Raw genomic sequence first — 24,939 nt, 5'->3', positions numbered from 1 at the left:
GAATGATGATGATGATGATGATGATGATGATGATGATGATGATGATGATGATGATGATGATGATGATGATGATGATGATGATATGATGATGATGATGAATGGCCGCGCATTCGTGGCACATGCCCCATAGACAACTTTCTTAGCGACTCTCGCTCTGCTTTCATTCCAGAAAACGACAGGTGATTAGGTCTCACAAATGATTGAAGACGGCAAGTGGCGGTTAGCGGTAATAACTGGTTGACAAGTCTATCGAATCCCATGTGTACTTTCTACTGCCGTATGTTCGGCTACGTCTGCACATGAATACCGAGGATTTTGTGGTGCTTAAATAAAGGTCACCGTATGACTTCGAAATTGGCGTTAACCTAAATCTCAACAGTTTCGTCCTTGTTGAAAATTATCAACAGTGTGAACCTCAAAAACCGCCAGGCAATTTTGAGCCCGCAACGGAATTTTCAAGATATTCTACCTACTTTCGAAATATAAGTAGTGCAAAGAGAAGACAGCGACGTCGAGCGAGTGCTCAGACTGAACAGCTGTCGTTCAAGCAGCCTCCTGACGTGAGCTGCGGCATTGAAAGATGGTGGTGCGGTGTCCTACCTAAATACAATTCAGTCACATGCAGAGCGCCCCAGTGTGGTTCCTCCCTGAAGTCTGTGGTTTGGATTGCTGTCCTTGATTGATCAAGAAACTTTCCAGTAGTACGACAGATTTTACTTATCAACGGAGTTCATTCTGACATCCGGACCACCCTTTTCCTTATTTCCACAGTGCCGTAATAAAAAAACATCACAGTGATATCTCACCTGAACTGGGAAATTTGGGAAGGTACCCCTTTCATGAAATGTAATGAAGAATCCATCCTTCGCTCTGAACGCCTCTTTAGAGGTGACAGACTGTAAAATGACAGGTTCTTCTTCAACGACCAACAGCAAAGGATTGGCTTCCGGTTGGCCACGATGAAGGATCAGGCGCAATCCGTTGGTGGGCCCCGAAGGCACTGGAGGCTTTGTTTCGACACGGAGTGTGAAACATCGATAGTAGATTGGGTGTTCCGTAATGATGAAGCTCACTAGACACTCTTCTTTCTTCAGCTTGATTAGGAATGGAAAAACGAAACCGACAAAAACCGTTGAATCATTATTGTCGGTCGATATATTTACGAAAGCAATGTTAACCGTGGTTTGACGTTCTACGTTGCTTATGGACCCTTTTAGACCGGGTATCAATATTAAGCCCAGAATTAGCATTGACAGTCATTTGCGTTTTACAATATCACAACATCCGGGGCTTTCTGTCATTGCTAGGATATGTCACATGGTGTAGGACCGAAGTCACAAGCTGTAAGAGCTCAATACGGATTCGTTGCTGTTGCCAAGTGGGTGACTTACCTGAATTCCCGGGGAATCTCTCTTTTTCGACGGTCTTCTTCAGCTGAATATGCTACACAAGACCGACCCATGTTTTAGCATGTAGGACAGTCGAGGTATCGCAATACATTGTATGGACGTTATATACTACTACGCAAGAATGAGTAGTTTTCGGCAAACATGTGAGTAGTGCGTTGTGCCTAAACTATCTGATACTTCCGATGCAACCAGAACCTTTTAGTTGTCAGTCTTGGCCTCGTCGGTCGCAGAACACCTGATGAAGACGTGCCATTCTGTTGACTACAGAAAATTACACCGTCAGCCAACCCAGCTAAGTCCCTTTGACTGTGTTGGGACAATCAAAAACGAATATTAGCCTGTTCTCATTTTTCCGGAATTTCAGTGAGTCCATATGTGGAGCAAAATCTGCAAACCAATTCGGTTTTGCAAGAGACCCAGCTGAATCTCTCGTTTGTGATGTTTCAAAGAATGTTCAGCAACCTTATGAGTAGTGCATTACGAACGTAGCTTCTGATTCTTCGAAGAACAGACACACTTCCTAAAAGCCGTATCCACAAGGCCACTGACCCAGACTTATCAGCTGACTGTTCCTTCAACCAGCTACTCCGAGCTCGTACACCGAAGAGGATGGAGACCCATAGCTTGAGAGAGCTTGGTGATCAGCAAGTGAACTGTCCATGGTTCGAACCTAACCTCCGCCTGTCGACTGCTCCTATGTAGGCTTAGGCAACTTGGAGGTATATCAGCCTTCCTGCTTCCTTCGGGCGGCATGACATTTTGGCATCAGAAGCGTGTTACTGTTGAAAAACTTCTACTCCGTGAGGAATTTCAAGAGTTCAAGGGGAGAGTGGATGTGCTAGCACTTTAGTCATGCGTTACTTAGATTTTAAGCAACTAAAGTGCGAAGTTCACTTCTTAAAATTGCGCTGTTGGCATTAACTTGGTTACCCATTTGTAAAGACATCCTCCTAAGTCGGGTGCAGGTTGGTTTCAAGAACCGAAGTGAATTAACAGTCAAATATGGGCCTCCATCTACTATCTCCCTGCGTTTCGCAGAGTAAGGCACTAAAAACTGTCGCAAGTATCCCAGCGACAAGCACCTCCATCGAAATGAGTTTACGTATCGTAATTTTGTTCGCCAGCTAGAAGCCACATCTGAGTTTTGTACCTGTGAAAACAGAAAAATCACCTTTCGTGTGTAACACCCTTTCCGTGTCATGCCATCCGAACGGAGCTCAAGGGTTGCCTAAGCCCAGACAGGAGCAGTCGAGGTGCCTAGTTGGGGTTCGAACCACAGACCTTCAGGTGAGTTATCTCGAGCTTAAGATTAGTTTTCCTATTCTTATTGCTATGATTGTTACTACTGAGGTTAGCAAAACTCGGAAGGGTGAGCGCGCCTGCGAGCGGCGCGCAGTGTGAGATGGGTTTGAAGTCACTGTGGTTCAGTGACCCAATGAGAGTTCGCATAATCCAGGTAAGGTATTTATATACATATATGCATATATATATATATATACAGCATGCTCAACTTGGATGTTAGTAGTGATGAGCTAACCAAAGTTATCCTGTCCTCTGCACCCATGGACTTGCAGTCACTGAACATGTCAATTACAATCCAAGAGGAAGCTTTCGAAGTTGTGGAACGTTTTACGTATCTTGCATGTATCTTGATTGTAGTGTGACAGATGAGGTGAATGCACAAATATGCAAGGCTAATTTGAGGCACCTATGCTGCCAAACTGATGTATCTCTGAATCGCAAGGGACTTGTGTATCAAGCTACGGTGCGGATTGTTTGGTTGTGTGGCTGTGAGACTTGACCTATTCGAGCAGTGGAATTGAGATGTCTTCAGGTGTTCGACAATTGTTGTCTCAGAACCATAGCTCGTGCGGGTTGGTGTCGGTGAATCCGTAATAGGGCAATTAGAAAGCGCGTTTTGGGTTGTGCAAGGGTACTTCCCATTGAAGAATGTGTCCAACACCAAAAGCTGCGTTGGTTGGGACGATGCGTATGCCTAGCCTTTGTTTGCCGACGAGTGCTGTTTTCAATGCCCAACTCAGAGTGGCGTAAACAAAGAGGTTGCCAGCCCTTGACTTGGCACAGGAGTATGAAGGAGATCACGAAACAGTTGGGTGTTGTCGGTGCTACTCGCCTTCCAGAATGGGGACCGCGTGATCCTCACTCAGCCTGGTTGGAGACGCCGAAAGATATGTCCCCTACTCGATGTCAGTGGCGTTCCTGTTGTCAGTTTCTATCCAGATTGCCTGAGTGAATGTCTGGAGGTGTAGGCACCCTAAAATGATTGCAGTAAACTAGCTTTAAGTCCCTTCCCCGGTCCACCTTTATTTGTTCTTCACCAGAAGGCTTTCAAATAAATCATGTTTGTAAGGCAGCAAAGCGTCAGTTGTCGAACACCGATATCATGCGGTCGATGATGATAATGACGATGAGCTGCCTGGCGGAACCACGTGATTTGGATTCCATGATTTAGTAATGAGTGAAGCCATATGCTTTCCAAGTGCGAATTAACCACACTGGTGTTCAGCCCCTTGTGTTACAACTGCTAGCGGGGTTTGCGATTCCCTGCTGGAGTTTCGTGTAACGCGAACTGCTGCTTATTCCCAATAAGAATGAAACCTCTATATAACGCTTCTCATCTTCACTCCATCGAAAGCTTCGCAAAACATCTCATACTACCTAGCGACCATTGTTTGCGGTTAATTCATACCTAGAATATATCCGCTAATATTAAACAGCTGATCCGTTGATCCGCGGCCCAATCAGCGCGCAGAGAATTTTTCACTCAGATTACACGTACAGCTGAATATATCCGCTAATATTAAACAGCTGATTCGTTGATCCGCGGCCCAATCAGCGCGCCTGCTAGATCCATATATACAATACTTCACAGAGAATTTTTCACTCATATTACACGTACAGCCTCGTCCTCTATGGAGTCCTAACCCTCTACTGACCCTATTTGTATGCACTGTAAAAGTGCGCAGTTATCCGCTTTCCCGTTGGGTTTTACACCCTAACCATATAGCAACCCAGTCTGTTCCTGAACAGCAATGCAACTGCCAATGGATGAGTTATACTGTGCTGCTTACTCGTTGTCTGCCACATATACTTCTGTTGCAGGGTTACTGTTCTATACGCTTCGGCAAAAAATTCTGCTCAAGCTGTGTCAGCGTGCTTGATTGGACACGATGGAACGGAATTCCTCCTGAACGGTTTTAGGCGTTTTCTTTAACTACTGATTAACTTAATAAGTAGTACATGCTTTAGTAAGAAAGTTTCAATGGAAAAACGCAGGCGACAGGACTCAGTAGAGTATTGTCCCAGCCCTTTGCGATCATTCAAACAAACAATTTTACACTTGTAAATGAATACCTATTTGCCCACGCCCAGAGGATCGTACTGGGGAACGAACCAGATACCATGAGGTAGTATTGATGGTTAAGCCGCGATTACTTATACGAAGTTCACGGTAGGTGTGATTTTGTCAATTTACTCCACTTTTTTCTCATTTCAGCTCACAGTGCTGGAGTTTTGACCAAATAAGGCCTAGCCTCCTAGCCCTCACGCTGTTCCGTTCTTATCCTGGTTGTCACCGCACTCCATTTCTGGTCAAACACAATAGTTGTATAGAATCAATAGCACGCGAAGTCATCCCGGGCTAGTGTACTGGTACGTTATTGGCTGTCAGACAAAAATCGTCCACTGCTACCTGCGGCATCTTGATGTTCCGAGCTAAGACAGTAGCAGACAGAGAAACAGGTAATAAGGTCTACTTCGAATTCCTGGGCAAAATGATGTGAGGCAGTGACCATAAAACACCCGATATCTCCTGCAAAGAACGCCAAAGAAACATCATCATTAACTGGCTTTGTAATGTCCTATAGTAACTGCCAAACAGTCGGTTGCGTGGAATTTTTCTCGCTGAAACTATTGTCTACGATGTTCAAAATTGAAGAGAACATTGGTAGCTCAGTTAATATTTCATCTGCATACCAATTCGCTTTTCACGAGAGACTCTTCTTGAACCCAGCTGAATCCCTTGTTTATGATGTTCTTCTTCAACTGATTGTGCGACACAAAGGCTGCCTCACGTTTTAATTGGTACGAGACTCCAGACAGGTGACCTACCTGATGAGCTCGAAGAGTTATGAGCAACTTATTGAGCAGTGTCTTACGTTTACACAACGTGCTGTAATATCTCGAATATCCTAGCGAGTGAGACGGGGTGGCCTGGCGCAACACACTCAGCTAGAGAATGACATTATAAACGGGAGACCCAGCTGGGTGAGTTTCCCTTAAAAGTGAATTGGTACAGTTGAGTGTATAAGTCGAATTTCATGCAATTATGGTGGACTGAAACTCGGGGACTGTGCCTATCAGATGAACCCCCAGAAGGGTGAAACTGGTCATGGGCTGTTGACGAGTTTTCATCGACCATATGAGTAGCGTGTCACGTATGTATTGGCAATTAAGTCGCAAACGTTTCACCATCGGTCGAGGTGGCAACATCAGTGTCTTGATGTCGAGAATGCGTGGTTGTTGGGCATGCATGGATTGATATGGGGTATGGTAGGATTAAACAGAAAATTACCGCAACTCTGGACCGTACTTTCCGCTGGCGAAACTCTAGAGAAGAAACTTAATTATGCAAACAATACCTTATATTCTAAGATTCAGGAAATAATACCATGCTGATGACACCATTTTCGTGAGCGCAAAAGCTGTTGACTCAAAAGCTGTCTAGCATGACACCAATTTCAGACAACCCTCCACTTCTTCGAATGTTATCAAGTGGTTTTGATTGTTGTTGCTATGCTTCAGGCGGCGGGCCGAACAGCTCGTCGACTAGTCGGATATGTGGAGGGCCGGTCATAGGCCGAAAAATGGCATCCACTGGTTGGTCGGACTGTGAGCCAATCAGGGTCGAATATTTCTTAGCTCGGCGCATCTCGCCCTATCACGAAGATCCTAGCTCGACCTTGAAAAGATTCCGCGATGACTCGGTTTTCATTGAACGCCGTCTGAGGCTGGCGTGCTCTCTGGTGTACCCTAATAGGCGGGACAGCAAGCGACTGATCGATGTAGGAGTTACAACACCGCCTGTGGTACACAACACCATGTACCAAACCTAAGAATGAGTCTTTTAGGCGGTTCAGTAACTAAACTAAAAAGAATAAATTTGATAGAAAATAGACAGCCTGTTTGTCCGTTTACACGCATGATTACTCTTGCCAGTTACGTAATGTAGCAAACCGCCTGAAGACCTGTTCAATCCCTCCAGCTGAGATGGCCCGGTGTTCTCTCATCTAGAGATAGCACATACCATGACTTATCTCCCACGCCAAATTCATTTGACGTTTGGCCTGTCCTGTGCTGCATCCTACGTTTGATCTGCACCGGCCAGAAGATGAGCCGGTGAAAACACGTGGTTGCCAAGGCTCTTCTCTTCCAATTCCAATGTGACAATCATTCACCATGGTAATATCTCGGTAGACGTGCCTTCTTGCGATTCTGATCAGTTTTAATCCCCAGAACTTACATGACTGTTGCAGCCGAAGCAAAAACACCAAATAACATAAAAGTGGCTCTGCGAATCCATGAGAAGGACTTCGGTGACACTCGGTGGTCTGTTCATTCCGAAAACACTCCGGTGCACTTCAAATTACTGTGTAGATGATATGCTTACTGACACTTCTCGACCTCTGTGTCAAAACAGTCACCAACTAGGTTTTGTGCCAGAAGAACCCGACAGTTTGATGACAAAGATCTGAAGTTTGGACTACGAAACGTTGCGTTACTCTGTCCACACTCATGTTTAGGCATGGAATATGAGAAAACGTGAGTCACACATCTGATTGGCTGTCCTTCGATGAGGCAATATCTTCCATACCTGAATGTGGAATGGATGTTCCCTCATACCAAAAAAATGGATCAATTAGCCATGGTGAACGTTTAATAACACGGCCATATATTGGAATACTCAGTACTACCAAGTGTCAACGTGAGTCATCCAGGAGGGTTGAGATGTATGAGATCTCAAAACAGGACTAGCGAATTGTCAGTCAATACGCCATGTCGGAGCTCAGTTAAGGTACAGCGCATTGATTTATGGGGATTTTGAGGCGTGAAGGACGAACTACATCAGCAAATCCTCTCTCTCTCGCGGATAAGGCGTCTCAGGGCTGCTGTTCGGAACAAGAATATCGCGGGCTTGATTTCCGATCGATCTCTCACCACGTGAACAAAAACCATATGGTTCCGTTTGTTTGGAGGTGAGCTATGGTAAAAAAAATCTTTTTCAAGTAAACTTGTGCTTAATCACCAGGTGAGGAATCAAAGATCACAGAACCACATACGCTTCGCTAGCAAAAGTACATTCATCTACGGAATCATTGCTTTATACATGAATTTGTAGCTTGTGTAGGGTTGCGTTAAATATTAGGCCGTTCGGGGAATCCAAACCGGAAACTTACCGCGCTACTGTACGCCACTGAATCTCTCGTTTATGGTATTCTTCAGTCTCTTCAAGTCTGAGTTGGTGCAGCATTTGGGATATCGTGGTATATTTTCTTCCAAGAACACTACTAATAAGCTTGATGAAAACTCATCGACAGTCTATAATAGGTCTTTTCCGACCCTACTGGGTTCATCAGGTAGACACAGTCCTCGAGTTACCGTCAACCTTATATTAGCTCTGAACCGAGATGGTATGAAATACACTCGTTTGCTCACCAGTTGGGTTTTCGCGAGAAGCCCACCGGAATCCCAGCTAAATCTCTCGTTTTTATGAATGAACTGCTTGATAGCTCAGCTGTCACGATATTCGGGACGTCGCAGTATGGGGATCAAGTCTCGTTCTATCAAGGAAGCACTTGTAATCTTTCTTCCTCAGCTTTGTGTACATACATTTTTGTTCGGATACTGAGTATCACGTGGCTGCACGGTCAGTTACTGGTCCCACGTGACTCCCCGAATTTGCACGCGTTTTGTTGGTCTTGCTTTGCGATTTTCGCCAGACTAATGTTTGGACCGGATGGTCCATGGTTCGAACCCGACCTCTACCTCTCGACTTCCCCTGTCTAGGCTTTGGCAACCTGGTAGTATCCCAGCCCTCGTGCAACCTTCGGGTGGCATGACATTTAGGCACCGAAAGGGTGCTACAGCTGAACGATATATATGAGCCAGTAGAAGAAATGACAAAGTGGATGTCTTCACTCAAATGACGTTTTCCCATCCTATTACCAGACTTTCAGAAAATTCGTAAGCTGTTTATTTATTGCTTAAGTGAGTACTTTGGGCTGGAAAGTTACCTACGAAGGCCTTGTGTAATCTGCTGGACGAACATTGTTAATTTAGTTACAAGGGTCAAACCGATCAAGTCAGCATAGAATAAAAGAGGAACGGGACAATGTCGTCTAGACTTAACACAATGCCTTTAAAATTTGGTGAAATCTCTTCGACAGCCCACCAGGTAGGCGCAGTCTTCGAGTTTCCGTCGACCTTGAACCAACCTGACTTGACCGACCTTGACTAACCTGACATTCCAAAACATGTTGATGTGGTTTCTTCCCAATTTCATGTGACCACCTGTAAAAGCTCGAGAGAAAACTCCTCTTGGCGTGAGCAGTTGGTGATCCGAAGTTCACCCGGCGTGCTTCTGTCCAAAACTTTAACGTACCGTTTAATGTCGCGTGTAATTTCGCGTTTTCCGCGATTTCCGTATCAGTAAACGGGGCATTCGGGCATATTGTAATGTCCGGATAGGTGAAATCGATATTACCATACTTTATTTCGGTTAGCACAGGAAAGCTTAGAAATTGTTTGAACAGGTAACCAGCGTGTGCAAAGAACATTCCAGCCATCATGGCCACAACAATGATATAATAGATCCGCAGTTTTCCCTTTGTGGCTGTAATGTGAATGGGTCCGTGTAAGGTGGTCGTTTCTGCAAAGTCCATCCATATGCCCCATCTGGTTTGACGAAATCTATCCAAGTTCTTGTCCACTTTGGCTTCCAATCGTCTCTCTTCGGCATCTTCCAGAAGGGTACTGAATCTTCGTACAGCCATGGACGGTAGAGTTTCGTTTGCGGACATGTTTGAGCTATTCCGAATGGTGAGATACTGTGTGGATAGGTCGCTTTGCAAAATGAAAAAAATCAATAACCCATGGACTTTTGGTGGGCGATTTGAATTATCAGGGCCTGCTTGCACAAACCGACCGGATTTGTGAACAAACGGTCAAAGTCTGTGCTTGACGCCATGTTGTTTTTGGGTCCATGATCATTGGCGAGCATTGCCTCCAGGTTGCAGCGTTTGTGAAGGCCAGGAAAATTGGGGAAATTCTAAAATGGCCAGTGACTTCCATAGAATTCTGCCTTCAAAGTAACTAAACCTCAATCAGTAACATTGTATTGTCCTATCAAAGCAGCCAGGCTGAGACTCTGAAGCCCCATCCACCTTCAACATGTCTCAATGGGCGACAAACACACTTGTTTGCATGCCAAATTGGTTTTCCTGGGAAGCTTACCTGAATCTAAGATGAATCACTCGTTTATACTATCTTTCAACTGAATGTGGTGCACAACGGCTGCCTTATAGTTTAGTTGCTATGTTGTTCTAGATGGCAGTATATTTTCATGAGGTTGCTGAAAACTCTTGGACAGCCCACGATCGAATTGGCCCAGTCCTCGAGTCTACATCAACCTCACGTTTTTAATTAAACCCAAAGTGCATGAGAACTAAAAAAACACTCATTTGCATACATGGTTCTCCGCTGAATCTCTCGGTGAAGATAGCTCAAGCGCGAATTTAATGACCGGAACGTCCGTGGTTCGAACCTGAGTTCTGCCTCTCGATTTCCGCTTTCTAGGCTTGGGCAACCTGGAAGTATCACAGCCCTCATGCTTCCTTCTGGTGGCATGGCAGTTAAGCACCGAAAAGGTGCTACAGCCGAAAGATTTATGTTTTTACGACGATTCGTCAACTAAATGTGCCGCACAAAGGATGCCCCACGTTTCAGTTGTTACAAAGTTCGGGACATCTCATCTGATCACACAAAGTACGCAGCCTACAGTTTCTGTATAACAAAACATTTCTACTCCACACCATTCAAAAATGACCGTCTTAGCGTCATATCTAAGTGCTACACCGAAAAAGAGTCACCGGCAAAGAACACAACAGCCGTGTTGCAAACAAGCGAGTACAAAAGCTACAACAGCCCCACGCTATTCAAAAAGCACTTTTTGACATTGATCCAGCCTGTCCGTTCTAAGTGAACATCGATCAACATCGACCGTGCTTCTATCAAATGCCCGAACATTCTTGGTAGTCGGTCGTGTGTCTGAACACTCATCTGCTAAATTGATTGGGTGATTGACCTGCCTGGATGCTTGCCGGCTTCCCTATTGAGATTTTGGGGAGGTCTCAGTAGGTTTCGGGCATTTTGATGTTATTTTCAAGTACGTGACCTTCCTGACAGTTAACAAACTGTCGGTGAATTCTCTCAGGCGCGCGAACACCATTGGAGTCGCCCCCAGGGAGAAATCGCCCGAGTGTGTGCATTGGAATGCAGTCCATTTAAGCATGGTTGCTCTCAACACGTTCCAAATCTACTGTCAGATGCATTTGGTACAACTGGCTGGTGAGTTTCTCCCGCAATCTGAGAAACACTTTCCGCCTACAAACTGCGCTTAAGTGAACAGTATCTGCTTGAGAACGAGCATTTTGTGCTGTTAATGTTGCATGGGACCAAGACAGTCCACAAAGCAACAAAAACGAACGAGAACCGCGTTCTGGCCCCTTCACATGCAAGATCAATGACCCATTACAGAACGCTCTAGCCTCTAATTTCCGATTTTTGGGCAAAACAACACTAGTAGGATACATCTGTACGTCCGATGAAACCTTCACATGCAAGATCAATGACCCATTACGGATCGCTCTGGCCTCTAATTTCGGATTTTGGGGCAAAACAACACTAGCAGGATACATCTGTACGTCCGATGAAGACGGTGAAATGAAATCACTTCCTGAGTTAATCTTGGCCTCACACCCTTGTCCTATGCGTCAATGAATTCAGTGACTATCACTTCGTTCATTGGACAGTCTTTCTCAACCTTTCTCGCGCCGCATGCACATTTCAATGTAGTGTCGAACATCTGCCGTTTGGACACACGAGTGTTCCCACCGCTTGACTGGCAACATCATTCTATCTATGCTAGAACTACTCACAAATCGTTCAGCTGTAGAATCCTGTCGGCACTTAGCTGCTATTTCATCCGAAGGAAGCACGAGGGTCGGGATACTACCAGGTTTCCCAAACCTAGACAGGAGAAGTCGAGAGGCGGAGGTCGGGTTCGAACCACAGACCTTCCGAACAGTAAATTCGCACTCTAAGCATGGGGCTTTCTCGCTATCTGTCGAACTACTCACGACTGGTGAACAAAGATTACTCGGGTTACTGCGACGTTTCAGTTCAGAGCAGTGATGAGATCCTCACTCCGACATGCTGCTTACTCAGAGAGTAAACTCCAAAGGCTGTTGGAAACAACTCTGTTCATGGTGTCGGTGGAACCTCTAGACAATGCAGGACCAGTTTCGTTCTCCTCCTGGACTCGTCCGGTAGGCCTAATCCCTGATTCAACATCGGGGTTGACTTTACTGGCCGGTATGTCCGAGGTTCGAACCCGACCTCTGCCTCTCGACTTCCCCTGTCTAGGCTTGGTCAACCTGGCCTTCGTGTTCCCTTCGGGTAACATGGCAGCTAGACACCGAAGTGGTGTTCCATCTGAATTATTTTTATTTTATTTTTTTGATTCTACATCATTCTCATTCCTTAGTTGAACACTAAATGGCACATACACTGCAATGGACACCCAGTTGCCAATTAAGAACACTGTGAGTGAAGTAAATTGCAGCTGAGTTACCCGTCAACGCTCCCATTCAACTCAGTAGCTTCGAATAGTGAATAGTCAAAACACACTACTCGTAAAGCTGTTGAAAATTCATCAGCCACCTGCTGCCGTTTCCGTTCTTTTTAAGGCTCACTAGGTCCCGAGGTTTTGATAAACTTTGCGTGTCAAATGAACTCAATTAAATGCCCCTTCAAGATATGGTAACCTGACCATTGAACCCAAGGCTGAGATCTACTGGCTAATCTGCAATCAACCAGCCATTTGGCTGTGAATCAGATTCTTCGTCTTCCAGCTCCTCGGTAGTGTTTGTTCTCTTTGTGTTGCACAACGCAACACAGATTATGGTCGGACCAATCAGAATCCAAGTCCGATGATAGTCAATGGCCAATCAGGCTATAGCCCAAAAACTGCTCTTTGTCAACCATATAAACGCAGGCACGAAGAGAAGGACTACCCAACCAACAGCTCACTGAAGATGTCTCATCGAATGGTGACAAAACGTTTGCAAATCAGTCGCCAAGCTCGGCGAACAGATCAACAGCCAACTGATCAATTACCAACTAATGCATCCGAGCTAACAAAACATTACCTGCCATGAATAAGTCACGAAACCAATGACTTTCCTGTATCAAAGCTATCGCTTTCACTTCATGGCTTTCACCTTTTGTCGCCCTGGACAAACAGATTCACTCGTCGTCAATACGGCATTGCCTCCAACTTGCGGCTCTCCTTCCCTTGTCCTTCTTACCTTCTATGAAAGAAGCTGTAGCAGCTGGAACCACTGGTGCATGGTTCATGAGCGGGAAAACTGAACTGAAAACAAGACCAGGATCACAAACAAAGTGCATGACGATAAGTCCTTCTTTATCATAAAAGGTATGACCATGAAGAAGAGACTTTTGAATTTTCTAGAGAGGGGGATAATGTCTTCGAAATACGAAGGACGTGAAATTCTGAAGCCATTTCCCTCCACGATGTGTTCCCAAGGCAGAGGTTTCTTTCCAGGTCGTTATGGTTCCACAAAACGGGAGTTCAGCGCTAATTTTACTTTGCACTAGCTGTCAGTTAACGGGAAATTTGACCGTTTTTTCTTGATTCCTACCGAAAAACCCAATAAGGTAAGGCAAAAGGCATCACCAAGGGAAAACTCATTTGAGTCTCCTGTGGGGGGGGGGCGAATTCCGTTCTTCAAGCAGTACATAAAATTGACGGATACTCGGCGGGCTGTGCCCACCTGACGAGCCCCAAGAAGGGTAGAACCGGCTGTGGGCTGTCCAACAGTAATTTGTAACAGCGCTATCTGGTCACCTATGCTCGGCTGACGAACGGAGAACCATTTCAGCCAGTCAGTGAGGACTGCCACTGAGAACGAACCTCAAAATTAACAAGAATGTATCGCCAAGAGCACGAAAAACTATAGGGCATGATGCCATGGAGGTGGGTGGCGGTTGGGGACAAACAAGGACAATCTTAATCGTGGAACCTCACCATGTCCGAACAGTTGCTTTCATGCCCAACACAATACTCGAGGGGGCGGACTCATGATCAATTAGCATATACTACTGATGAGGCATGTGAGTAGCTTAGTGCCAGGCTCGTGTGTGGTGGAAAGTGAAGTTTACTACGGAAATTAGGGAACCGCATTGCAGTATTCAGTATCCAATAAAAGTTCAGAAAAGTCCTCGATTTTTCGGAAACTGCGCAGACGAGACATTTACTACTTTCGTATCTTGCGGCTTGTGACCGCTTAGTCCTTATTTTCTAATGAGTAACTTCACACTGAACGGTATTTACCCTAGAACCAGGGCTGACAATAATGCAGTTCGATCCGTAAGATCGTGGTCGCAGGAGGCAATTTCCGGCGCTGTCCCCGAATCGAACTACCAGAAAAAACGGACGGGTCATTTCCCGTCTCGAAGGTGTGAGCAAACGGTGTTTGTTTACTTAAACAGGACGTTGCGCACCTTAGTTGAGTCCCTTGAGCCGATGGTCTACTTCCGACATATTGGTTGATTCTTGTGAATACGGGATACAGCACCCGACAAGTTACTGCCAGACTCTGTCGCCACTACTCACTCCATATTTAGCGGAAATATCTGACAGTTCGGGTAGTTTCGGCAATGTGGAGAAACGATAGTCGGAACCGACCAAGGTATAATCTCTATTGGTCACAGATCGCATCGTTCATACCAAGTCGGACACAAACGGACTGGGGAGAGAACGGGATATGATTACTAATTCCGGAAACCTTTGCATCATCATTTCACAACTTATCCCAGCCCATAAAGAACTACCAGTTTGGTCAGATCTCCCGATGTCGATTAGGTTGTTCACGGAATCCTATGGTTTATTGATGGTAATGTGTTGGAATTGGTTTATTGACTTTATCCCTTGGAGGGTTGAGATGCCAATTTTTTCTTGAAGCCCGTATTCGCAATTGGATCCTATAGTTTATTGATGGTAATGTGTTGGAATTGGTTTATTGACTTTATCACTGGGGGGAAGGGATGCCAATTTTTTCTTGAAGCCCGTATTCGCACTTGAATGTCTACCATTCTACAATCATTGACTTTCCGAAAAAAAACGCATTGCAAGCTATCCGAACTGCACTGGAAATAAAAGATTTTATTCACATCAGAGCGTCATTTGGGATTTGAACTACAATCTCAGTTCAAAAACTGTCATCCAATCACCGACCCTAATTGGCTTTGGCTTGCGAGGGAGTTCACTTTATCACATCTGATTAGCCGGTTTGGAAATGCCCTTTTCAGTAGGATTGCTGGGCTCCCCAAGGCTTGTAAATTCCATACGGTAACTCGGGAATGTACACCACAACCGGCAACCGTAGATAATTGTACAACTCCATTTTCGAACCTCAAGTAACGAATGGTCCTGGAGCAGGTGAGAAACCGAATCGTCCAGCTGTAGCACACTTTCGGTGCCTAGCTGAAGGTTGATCCGGTCAATGAATTCGCGCTCTAACCAGTTGGGACATCTCGCCCAAAGCCAAAGCAGTTGATATCTACATTAATGCACAACACTAGATTGACAAAGCCTAAAATATGTCCAGTCGAACTGGCACATATCTGAACAGGTTGGAGCGTCCCGGGTTGTCCACAGGTTTCTCTAAAAGCTCCCTCCTCCTTATTGCCAGTTGTGGAAGAGGGATACGTCGTATAGGATCTAAAATCAATAGATCACCACACCATAAACGAGTTATAAAAAGGAAAGAAACGCCACAGTGTCATTAATGGCTGCGAAAATCGAAGCCTCGCATTATGTAGCATAGATCTTGTGAGCCGTAGTCATCTGAACGCCCGGAGGATTGGCTTCGGTTTGAGCTCAAATTGTGATAGAACACTAGTCATTCGACTGTCACGTCTGCATAGTTTATGTCCAACTACTTTCCCATGTTTTTTAACTACAGTGTGCTTTGGAAACGGCGTTCCGTCGGTGGGTAGGACTTCTGAAGTCTGAAGAAGCATCCTGCGTTCATGAGCTTTTCTTGTAGACTCGTGTGGCAAACGGCGAAAATACTCTACTTTTATGCGTCGGGGTGAAACTTTTATTTTTTTTTAGTGGAAATTTTGAGAATAAACGAGAGTTCTACGGTCGACTACGAAGTTCCGGCCTACACTTCAGAATTCACCACGATAGAAAGACAATCGTTCAGATGTACCCCCTTTCGGTCTCTAGCTGCCATGCCACACAAGGGGAGCACGAGGGTTAGGATACTGCCAGGTTGCCCAGTCCTAGACAGGGGAAGTCAAGAGGCGGAGGTCGGGTTCGAACCCCGGTCAGTAAATTCGCGCTCTAACCACTAAGCCATCTCGCCCCCTGAGCCAACTCACAATGAGCCTGTCGATTAAGTTTATTCCAGCTTGAAATGTGAAATTTCATTTGTCTCATGATTAGATACATATCTGGATCAAATCGTTTAAGTGCTCGCCGGTATATTCAGTCGCATGACAAACTGAATACCTCCTCCGTAGTCTTGAGGATCGAACCCTCTAAGAAAACCTACTTCCAATTGAGCTACAGGGAAGTGTCAGTCCGACTGACCAAACGCAATCTACGAACAATTGCGCGGACAATACACTTTTCAACAAACCGTCTTGATTAAACCAAGCCTAATTTTACTCCACGCTGTGAGTTCCATTCCATGCCACCATCCGCCTAGGATATCCATTCAACCCGTCCCGCCTGCCACACGGTTGGAACAATCAGCATGACTGAGCGGTTAGCAGTCCTTGGTGTCGTTGAAACGCTTGGTACTGTTCACCAGAAACAAGGCCACACAATGCGATCTCAACAGTTCGATCCTAACTGTCGTTGTCCTCAGTAGATGTCGCATAATGCCAGCAGTTTCGGCTTGAGGAACTGCTGGTATGCGCATCGCGTTCAGCTGTAGCACCCTTCCGGTGCCTAGCTGCCATGCCACCCGAAGGGAGCACGAGGGCTGGGATACTGCCAGGTTGCCCAAGCCTAGACAGGGGAAGTCGAGTGGCGGAGGTCGGATTCGAACCGCGGACCTTCAGGTTAGTAATCCGCGCTCTAACCACTTCGGCCATCTCGCCCATGCGCATCGCAGTAGGTTACTACACCGGTTCCACTATTCTACTACATACCAGCCAACTTTGTGCAATCGGACCAGCAAGGTCATGAAAAAAGTCCCGTCAAAGAGACGAAAAACAGCCTGTTTTTCAGCGCCCCTTGAGTCCGCAGTTGTGCGGATAGCACTGGACTCAGACATAGTCATTCCAGGAGGGAACTGCAACGCACATGTCAGCAGACTAAGTTCAGGAGAAGCTCAACTGTGTGGCGCGCATGGCCTAGAAGTACACAGAAGTAACAGCGTACGTCATCTGACTGCGTACGCTGATTAGTTCGTTTCTAACGAGTCTGAACAGCCAAACTGCGAAGCGATACCAAGAAACCTGAGGCCCATCTGCGGCACCACCGCTAGCTACAGTTGCGGTCTCCTACTGCAGTGGTTGCGTTGATCCCAACCCGTGTCCAAAAAGATATCTTAAGCTTTTGTGATCGACTGTAGTCACCCCAAAACAAGGCCAGTGTGCTCGAATCAGCCCGGAGAACGAGGGCCCCGGCTTCTTGCAGCCAATACACCGGGGCGAACAGCCTTCGGGGAATATGATACCGGCAACGTAAACCATACACCGTTACTTTCGGCCAACCCACTAGACGAACTAACCCTCCAGATTGTCGTCATAACAAGAGACCTTGTGGGCCTGAAACTTGGAAGTACGCATCATCAAACCAGAAGAAAGTTACAGAGCGGCGGCTTTCTGTGATCTTCCCCCAAGTTTTTGGGTCATCTCATCATCATCATCATCATGGACAGCATGACATCAGTGTTCAAAACCGATGCTTCACTGCCGCACTTCATGGTTGTACGTGGGCTGGGATACTGCCAGGGGACGATTAGGGTCTTCAACCAAAGCCTTTGGCTCAAAAGCCTAACCGCAAGGTAGCGGTGTTTGGCGGGAAATGCAAATGCATTACCATTTCTACGGAACAAGTCGCCACATGTTCCAACCCCCAACCTGGAGGGCCAGGAGACTGTGTTCGTCAGACCTCTAACCATTGACCAACCTGGTATGAGAGACTCTGTGAGTGTCGCGGGACACTCTCCAGTATAGCTCAATGGATCGCTGAGGTGCGCAAACCGTCACACCACGGTAAGGTCCAGTCTCTTCGTGACGGTTTTGGGTCATCTGGACTTTGGTCAATTCCACTTGCTTAGTTCGAGTGCAATAACCAAGATTTGGTCAGTGTAGCGAATCAAGAAAAGACTGAAATCGAACTGTATGTGTTGAATGACTACAGCGACGTTTTATTTTCAAGGTTTCAACCCTAGTTTCATCCGGCATAGGAACACAGTGAAACTCCAGTTGGGTGGGGTGGGGCGCGGGCGACGGGGAATCTTTGTCGCCAGCTTCCGACCAACAGTGCTCTAGGCTTTATTCAGCGGGGTGTCATTTGAGGCAGACTACATGGATATGACTAACAACAAGAAGGTCTAAGCATGTTGCAAGGTTATATAGTTCGCTTGGCGTTCAGCTGTAGCACCCTTCCGGTGCCTAGCTGCCATGCCATTCGAAGGAAGCACGAGGGTGGGATACTGAGAGGTTGCCCAAGCCTAAACAGGGGAAGTCGAGTGGCGGAGGTCAGATTCGAACCACGGACCTTCCGGTGAGTAAATTTGCGCTCTAACCACTTGGGCCATCTCGCCCCTGCGTGGGCGTCTGTCGAAATATGAGCCTTTTGAACCACGGGTCCTTTAGATTCAGCTACTGTAAGCCAAATTACATTAGGTCCGGAGCTGCAACCAAAAGGCATGTGATTCCAGCATACTCCAAAAGTGCACGTGACTTAGTTTGTGGGCGAAAACGAAAGCTCAAATAACGGCTGACATAAACAGACAAGATGCAGCTGACTAGGTATGCGAGGAGGGAAACCTCAGAGAAAGCCGAGTTCTATGATAGTGGAAATGCTGTGATCAAGGAGAGGTTTGCATTGGGTGTGAGAATGTCATACGGACCAGAGCGATTCGGTTTCCGTTTACTTATAGCACACTTTCGGTACCTAGCTGACATGCTACCCGAAGGAAGCACGATGGCTGGGATACTGCCAGGTTACCCAAGCCGAAGACAGGGGAAGTCGAAGTGCGGAGGTCGGGTTCGAACCACGGACCCTGTAGTCAGTAAATTTGCGCCCTAACTGCAGACATATATAGGTCTGAGCTCGATTGATGGTGGGTTTTTAGGAAGCATCGTGGAAAGGATGGATAGTGTGGAGAACTGTGGTTTAACTGGAAGGAATCACTTGGTGAATTGTATACAAAGAAGACGCTTTCCTACTACTGACCATTTCATAAATACGATTATTCGTGATAGCTACAAACAAAATAAGTCACCGCTCTGTGCAAGCTCCTAAACCGTCGTTGCCTGCAGTAGTCGGTGAAGAATCAACAGTTCCTATCGAGTCTTTGCAAGAAGGGACTGGACCTAACCGCGGTGTGAAGGTTTATGGGTCTCCACGACCCATTGAGCTATACTGAAGAGTATTCGTGACACTCGAAGAATCTCTGCGATCATGTTGGTCATTAGTAAGAGGTTTGACTGACGGTATTCTACACTTCAGGTTGGAACATGTGTGGCGACTTGTTCTATAAAAATGGTAGTATACCTGGAGTTTCCGCAAAACCCCACTGCCTTGCAGTCAGGCTGTGGCCGAGGACCTTACTCATCCTCCCGTCTAGATGTGGGCGTCCTGACAGTAACACACCCCACGTACAAACGTTTAAACCACGTCGGGACTTCTCATTCGATTGCGTTATTCGTGAGCCCCTTAAGCGAAAGTAATATTTATTTAGCTTTTTTAATTTTGCAAACCGATTGCTGTTGTACCACACAATAAGTGGAACGTTTGGGAACTATCATTACAAGCATCCACTTCAGGTCCAAACTATCGTAGCCTCAGTACTTAATGGGTATCTGTGGACTTAACTGCTCGAGAACACGTACTCTATGATCGGGAGTGTGATTAGGATGCTATCAGGGCAACATCCAACAGTTGAACAGCAAAACACGCATCGCGAACTTTAACGATCATCTCAGGTTGGGTTTACGAACTTCTAGTTTTGTTACAAAACACCCCAAGATTGTAACGAGCAGCTGGCACCAACCCAACTTCTGAAGCAGGCCATATAATGTCCATGCCATTGTTCACATGACCCTGGAAATAATCATTCATACAAGTATAAGAATAACACCTGGCGGGTGCAACAACACCAGAAATTTTGCATCCAACGGCCAAGAGATCACACGAGGCTTACGGTTGTTGCGGACGGGCCAAGTCTCGAGGTGGTTCAACGGTTAAAGTTAGAATTTACTGACCGGAAGGTCTGTGGTTCGAGTCCGGCAGTATCTCAGCCCTCTTGTTTGCTTCGGGTGGCATGGCAGCAATGGTACGGAAGGAGAATTTCCGATCATCGTAAGATTGGTCTGTGAGGACCACATGAGTGCTCCTTCCGTACAACAGATGTTTACAGCTACACTATGAAAGTCGTTGCTAGGGTAGGGATAGATTTTCATATAACGCACTACCAAAGCAGTTCATTTCCTGAGGAACAAGTACTCGTGCGTGTTCCAACCTGACTTGGTAGCTGTATTCACCCGGCCAAGCCTGTGCAAGAGGTTCAGTGAATGTCATAATACCGCTCCAGATAAAGCAATAATGATCACACACCAGATGCTGCACTACCCTCCTGTTTGCAATGCGTGAATATACAACAGAACTTGTAATTATCGAACGAAATTCCAAAACGATTTGTCGGATCTACGACGGCTTTCACCAACCTGAAGCATATAACGTATCGCGTGACATCCAGCTTTATTTCAAAGATGGAAAAAAAATCGTTCAGCTGTAGCACCCTTCCGGTGCCTAGCTACCATGCCACCCGAAGGAAGCACGAGGGCTGGGATACTGCCAGGTCGCCCAGGCCTAGACAGGGGAAGTCGAGTGGCAGAGGCCGGGTTCGAACCACGGACCTTCTGGTCAGTAAATTCGCGCTCCAACCACTTGGACCATCTCGCCCCAAAGATAGGGCAAAATCCTATAACAACTATAGACTCGAGTCTATCCACTCTTACAGTACCACGCGCTCCAACCACTTGGACCATCTCGCCCCAAAGATAGGGCAAAATCCTATAACAACTATAGACTCGAGTCTATCCACTCTTACAATACCAACTTACACTTTGCAGGTGTGAAGCGCATGCCGAACCGGGAGGCAGAAATATTTATAAGGCAGCAGAAAACAGGCCAACAACGACAAAACTGCACATCAACTATGACCACTGGTGACCTAGTCCAATTTCTTCAACTGGAATCATGTTCACACCCTGGCCATCCACCCCCAAACGAAGAGCTAGCAGCCTGCTGTAGCCCGGTTGAGCGAGTGGGAGCACCACTACGAAGCAGACGTCATGCGGCAGTTAACGGGCAGTAAAAAAACATCCAGCCGAAGCATCCCTTCGGTGTGTGGGTGCTACGTCACATGAAATATGTATGAGGGTTGAGATACGGCCAGATTCATCAAGGTTAGGCGGGTGCGGTCGAGATGAGGTCCGCACATACATAAAACGTGACCACTCAGCCTTCTTGCACTAATTTATCACATCTGGAAAGCGGAGGCTATTGCTCTAGATATGAAGAGCATTCTGACGTGACATATAGCAAATTGAATCGCAACAGCAAACCGGAAGCTAGCCAAATTTGCGATTTCTAATGGAGGACACTAACTCTTTCACATTGAAGCCAGAGAGCTATATGAAACTCACCCTTGCACAATCGAGCCGAATTGTTCCGGGCGACCACACTACTGTCGACAGGCAGCGCGCAGACAGTGAACGACATACCAGATGCCACTCTTATGATGTCGCAACCGGAAAAGCTACTCACACTCAAGTCCGGATAACTAATCATCGAGCTGAAATGAGCGCTCTTTATAAGGGACCATCCACAAATCATAGCCGAACAACCGACTATCACCTTCGAGCGTGGTAGAAACACCAACGAAGTAAAGCCGATAAGACGGCCGTATGTCATACACCTACCTCCTAGGATGGAAAGCGAACTCAACGCCATAGCTTCTCCGACGATATCTTCAGCGTTAATGTACCACGGATCGTCAGCGATGAGGTAGCAGTAATAGCGAAAGCAAATCAATGGCCACCCTGAAGCCACAAAATTCCTATACCCCGGGAAAACCAAAGCCATGAGGCAGCATTTATGCAGGATATATATTTACAAAATGGCAAAATAATCAAGATTGCTCAGTTTTGAGTCTTTTCGGCTTGAATCCTTTCCGCTCCCCCTTTTGTTCAGACTTGGGAGTGACGTGATTTGAGACTCCTTCCCATTTGCGTTTAACGCCGGAAATTCGTGGGTTGAACTAAAACGATGCTCAAATAAATGCAATAAGACTTACAGTGCCTTCCTCCAACTGCCGCAATCTATTTTCAAGATAGGCCCGTGACCGGATACCCAGCTCCGTATCCGCACCCTCCTCCCCAAGTGCGTCTAACCTGGCGGACAGGGATGCTTTAGCCGCCAGCATCCTAGACATTTTCCCTTTTAACTTAGGTTCTGCTTGGTTTATCAAAGACGCGTGGTAAAGTATCCCGTACTTCGGCGTGTTATGCTGACTCTTTAGAGCGCGGAACAATGCTTTCTCGGCACCGAGTATTTGGACTGTTGATGAAGGATGTTTGGCAAGATTCACCAGGGTCCCTGCACGAGCAATCAGTCGTGCCCCCAGGAGTTCCCCCACAAGTGCAGTAAGGTTGGGTGCCACAGCGATCATACGCTTCATGACGTAGTCCTGTAAGTTCGTGCGAGATTCAGCGACCTCCAAGACCTGATCGCACATACCGTTTATCATCTCGATGTCTGCGTCAACCACTTCGGTGCCCAGAGAAACAATGGATGCCTCGCGAATTTGGGCGCACACGTCATCAGGTACAAGGTCACTGAGATCAATAGTTGTTGCATTCTCCCTATGACCTAATCGTGTAACGGAACGGATCAGTCCTACCTATTCGTTTCACTACCTTGACATAGGCCACGTTATCGGTTACAATTTTCGAGAGTTCCGGGAAATGCCACCCGTACATCTCCTTCGTACGCATGATATAATTGTTTATTTCCTTGTCCAGCTCATCCAAAAGACCTAACAGAGATGTAAAACGAAACAATGAGACAAACCAACGGCCTGTACGATCATCGTATCGATTTTGTCTGGGTTGCACTTTAGTTTGTAGCGGTCAAGACTGTGCGCAAGGCCCAACCGCATACGTGTCAGGTGTCCATCGTCCACCACTGGCAACAACGAACTCAGGTGACAACGGATAGCCCGCATCAAATTCTGAACTGACGAGTCTGAAATAGTCGAGATGTTCATTTTAGACTACAAATAAAACAGAATAGGAGGCAATTACCGAAATGTCCATAGACAGCTTCTTGTCGGCAACTGCAAGCACGTCATCACGAAGTTCCTTGACGTATAACTTCTTTAGTAGCTTCTTCAGCTTCTTGGAAATCCGGCCTTCGACAACGTCCGTGACGGCTAAAACAGACATGCGCGACATCCGACTTAAAATCGACTAAAAATCAGCGTGTTTATTGTCGGTCAAGCTAGAATATGAGACTCTAGTCCACAATTATCATCAGGAAATCTCCACAGACTGCAGATTTGACTCACCAGCTAGGGCATCCCTGGTATCTTTAAACTGGACGAATTTTTCCAGCTGGACTCTGTAGGATGCGAATTAGCGGATGAACAACGATTCACCCACAATTGGCTCATCGCAGTTGTGTCCTCAAACGCCTTTGACAGGTCCGACACCTCCCGAGCGCCCGCCTCATCGTGAACCTTGAAGACCGCATAACCCGCAGCGGTCTCAAAAAGCACGAGCATGACGGGCACGAGAAAAAAAGCGGTTTGCGCCGTATGCAGCAAAGCAGTCCAGCCAAACAAGCGCGTCATTCCAAATGACGGCCCCCATTATTCAGTATTCTTACCTAGGGAAACTTGATAATGAGTTACCATGAGTATAAATAAAGGCATCAAACTGAACTGACTGAGCTTCCCGGTAAACATTGTGAGCGCTTTTCGAAATCTGGCCGACACGATGGAATTCCCATGCGCCATCCAAGCCCGAAGATGGCTGCCAGAGACAACATGGCCTCTATCAGAATACAAAATCTTTACTAGTAAAGCCAGTGTGCCTTCCTCTACCTTAGTGGGCACTCAGGTCAGATTTTTTGAGGACCTGAAATTTTTGTTAAATTTTGGCAGCGGTCGAACCCATCTCAGTACTTGACAGAATGTAACTTCGTGGCGATCATAACGTCAAAGATCGAACTCCTGTATCATCCAACGTTCTTCATTGGTCCTTCGTTCTGTTTAGTCAGAGGATTGATAAACTTCAGTGCTTCTCATAGTGGTTTTTGTGGCGTTTGTACCTTTGTGTGGCGTCTTTTACCTTTAATTACACACCCACAAATTGTATCGTACCTATGATGCCCTGTGTTACCTTCTGTGCTTCGACTCTCTCTTATCTCATTTCGCTCGTGCATACAGCGGTCATTCGCCAGTCTCATGTGCTAGCTCTGGTACCTGACTTGGGCCAACGACGAACTATTTTAAAGAGAGCAATTGTTAGTGAGTCTGTTCCGTCTGACCTCTTTATTTTTGTATACCCAGCCTAGCGTAACCATTTTTATTTCTTTGCCACACACCTGGTAAACTAACTTATTGGTTAGCCAGACCACTACATCTCACATTGAGGGCGTGCAGCCGCCGCATCTGCTAACGCAGAGGATTCCTATTCATCCCCAACGAAGCCACTCCTCTCTTCTGATGGAAAGCTTACACAGCCAGCGTTTTCCGTGTACCCTGTGTCACCCCTTTGGATCACCTACTATAAACCACTTGTATCGTTTCCTCCACTCAGCCTATTTTAGCTATCCGTACCCGGTCTCCTTTTAGTGCTCCTGTCTTGCCTGCCCATCTCCACCGGCCTG

General features: G+C 46.3%; 3 protein-coding genes across 3 annotated transcripts in view; 1 reads left to right on the top strand and 2 right to left on the bottom strand.

The window, feature by feature from the left end:
- The window catches only part of T265_05736 (hypothetical protein), a gene marked incomplete at both ends in the record, with an annotated part of 3,846 nt that extends 636 nt beyond the window's left edge, over window positions 1-3,210 (top strand). Inside the window, 2 exons of the mRNA XM_009170809.1 lie at window positions 2,911-3,042; window positions 3,069-3,210. Coding sequence (XP_009169073.1) covers window positions 2,911-3,042; window positions 3,069-3,210 — 274 coding nt within the window. The remainder of the gene's footprint in view (window positions 1-2,910; window positions 3,043-3,068) is intronic.
- The window catches only part of T265_05735 (hypothetical protein), a gene marked incomplete at both ends in the record, with an annotated part of 23,548 nt that extends 13,214 nt beyond the window's left edge, over window positions 1-10,334 (bottom strand). The window contains 3 exons of the mRNA XM_009170808.1: window positions 807-1,094; window positions 8,948-9,551; window positions 10,177-10,334. Coding sequence (XP_009169072.1) covers window positions 807-1,094; window positions 8,948-9,551; window positions 10,177-10,334 — 1,050 coding nt within the window. The remainder of the gene's footprint in view (window positions 1-806; window positions 1,095-8,947; window positions 9,552-10,176) is intronic.
- An 11,843-nt stretch (window positions 10,335-22,177) lies between these two features.
- Window positions 22,178-23,830, bottom strand: T265_05734 (hypothetical protein; the record flags this gene model as incomplete). The annotated part of the gene is made up of 7 exons (XM_009170807.1): window positions 22,178-22,306; window positions 22,343-22,917; window positions 22,949-23,083; window positions 23,119-23,320; window positions 23,352-23,479; window positions 23,615-23,667; window positions 23,709-23,830. 7 exons carry the CDS (start codon window positions 23,828-23,830, stop codon window positions 22,178-22,180), a joined length of 1,344 nt encoding a protein of 447 aa, XP_009169071.1.
- Between the last annotated feature and the right edge of the window lie 1,109 nt (window positions 23,831-24,939).

This window comes from Opisthorchis viverrini (assembly GCF_000715545.1).
Source record: "Opisthorchis viverrini unplaced genomic scaffold opera_v5_113, whole genome shotgun sequence".
Taxonomy (NCBI): Eukaryota; Metazoa; Platyhelminthes; class Trematoda; order Opisthorchiida; family Opisthorchiidae; genus Opisthorchis; species Opisthorchis viverrini.
Note: the sequence above shows the minus strand (reverse complement) of the source record. Positions and strands in the feature narration are given on the sequence as shown.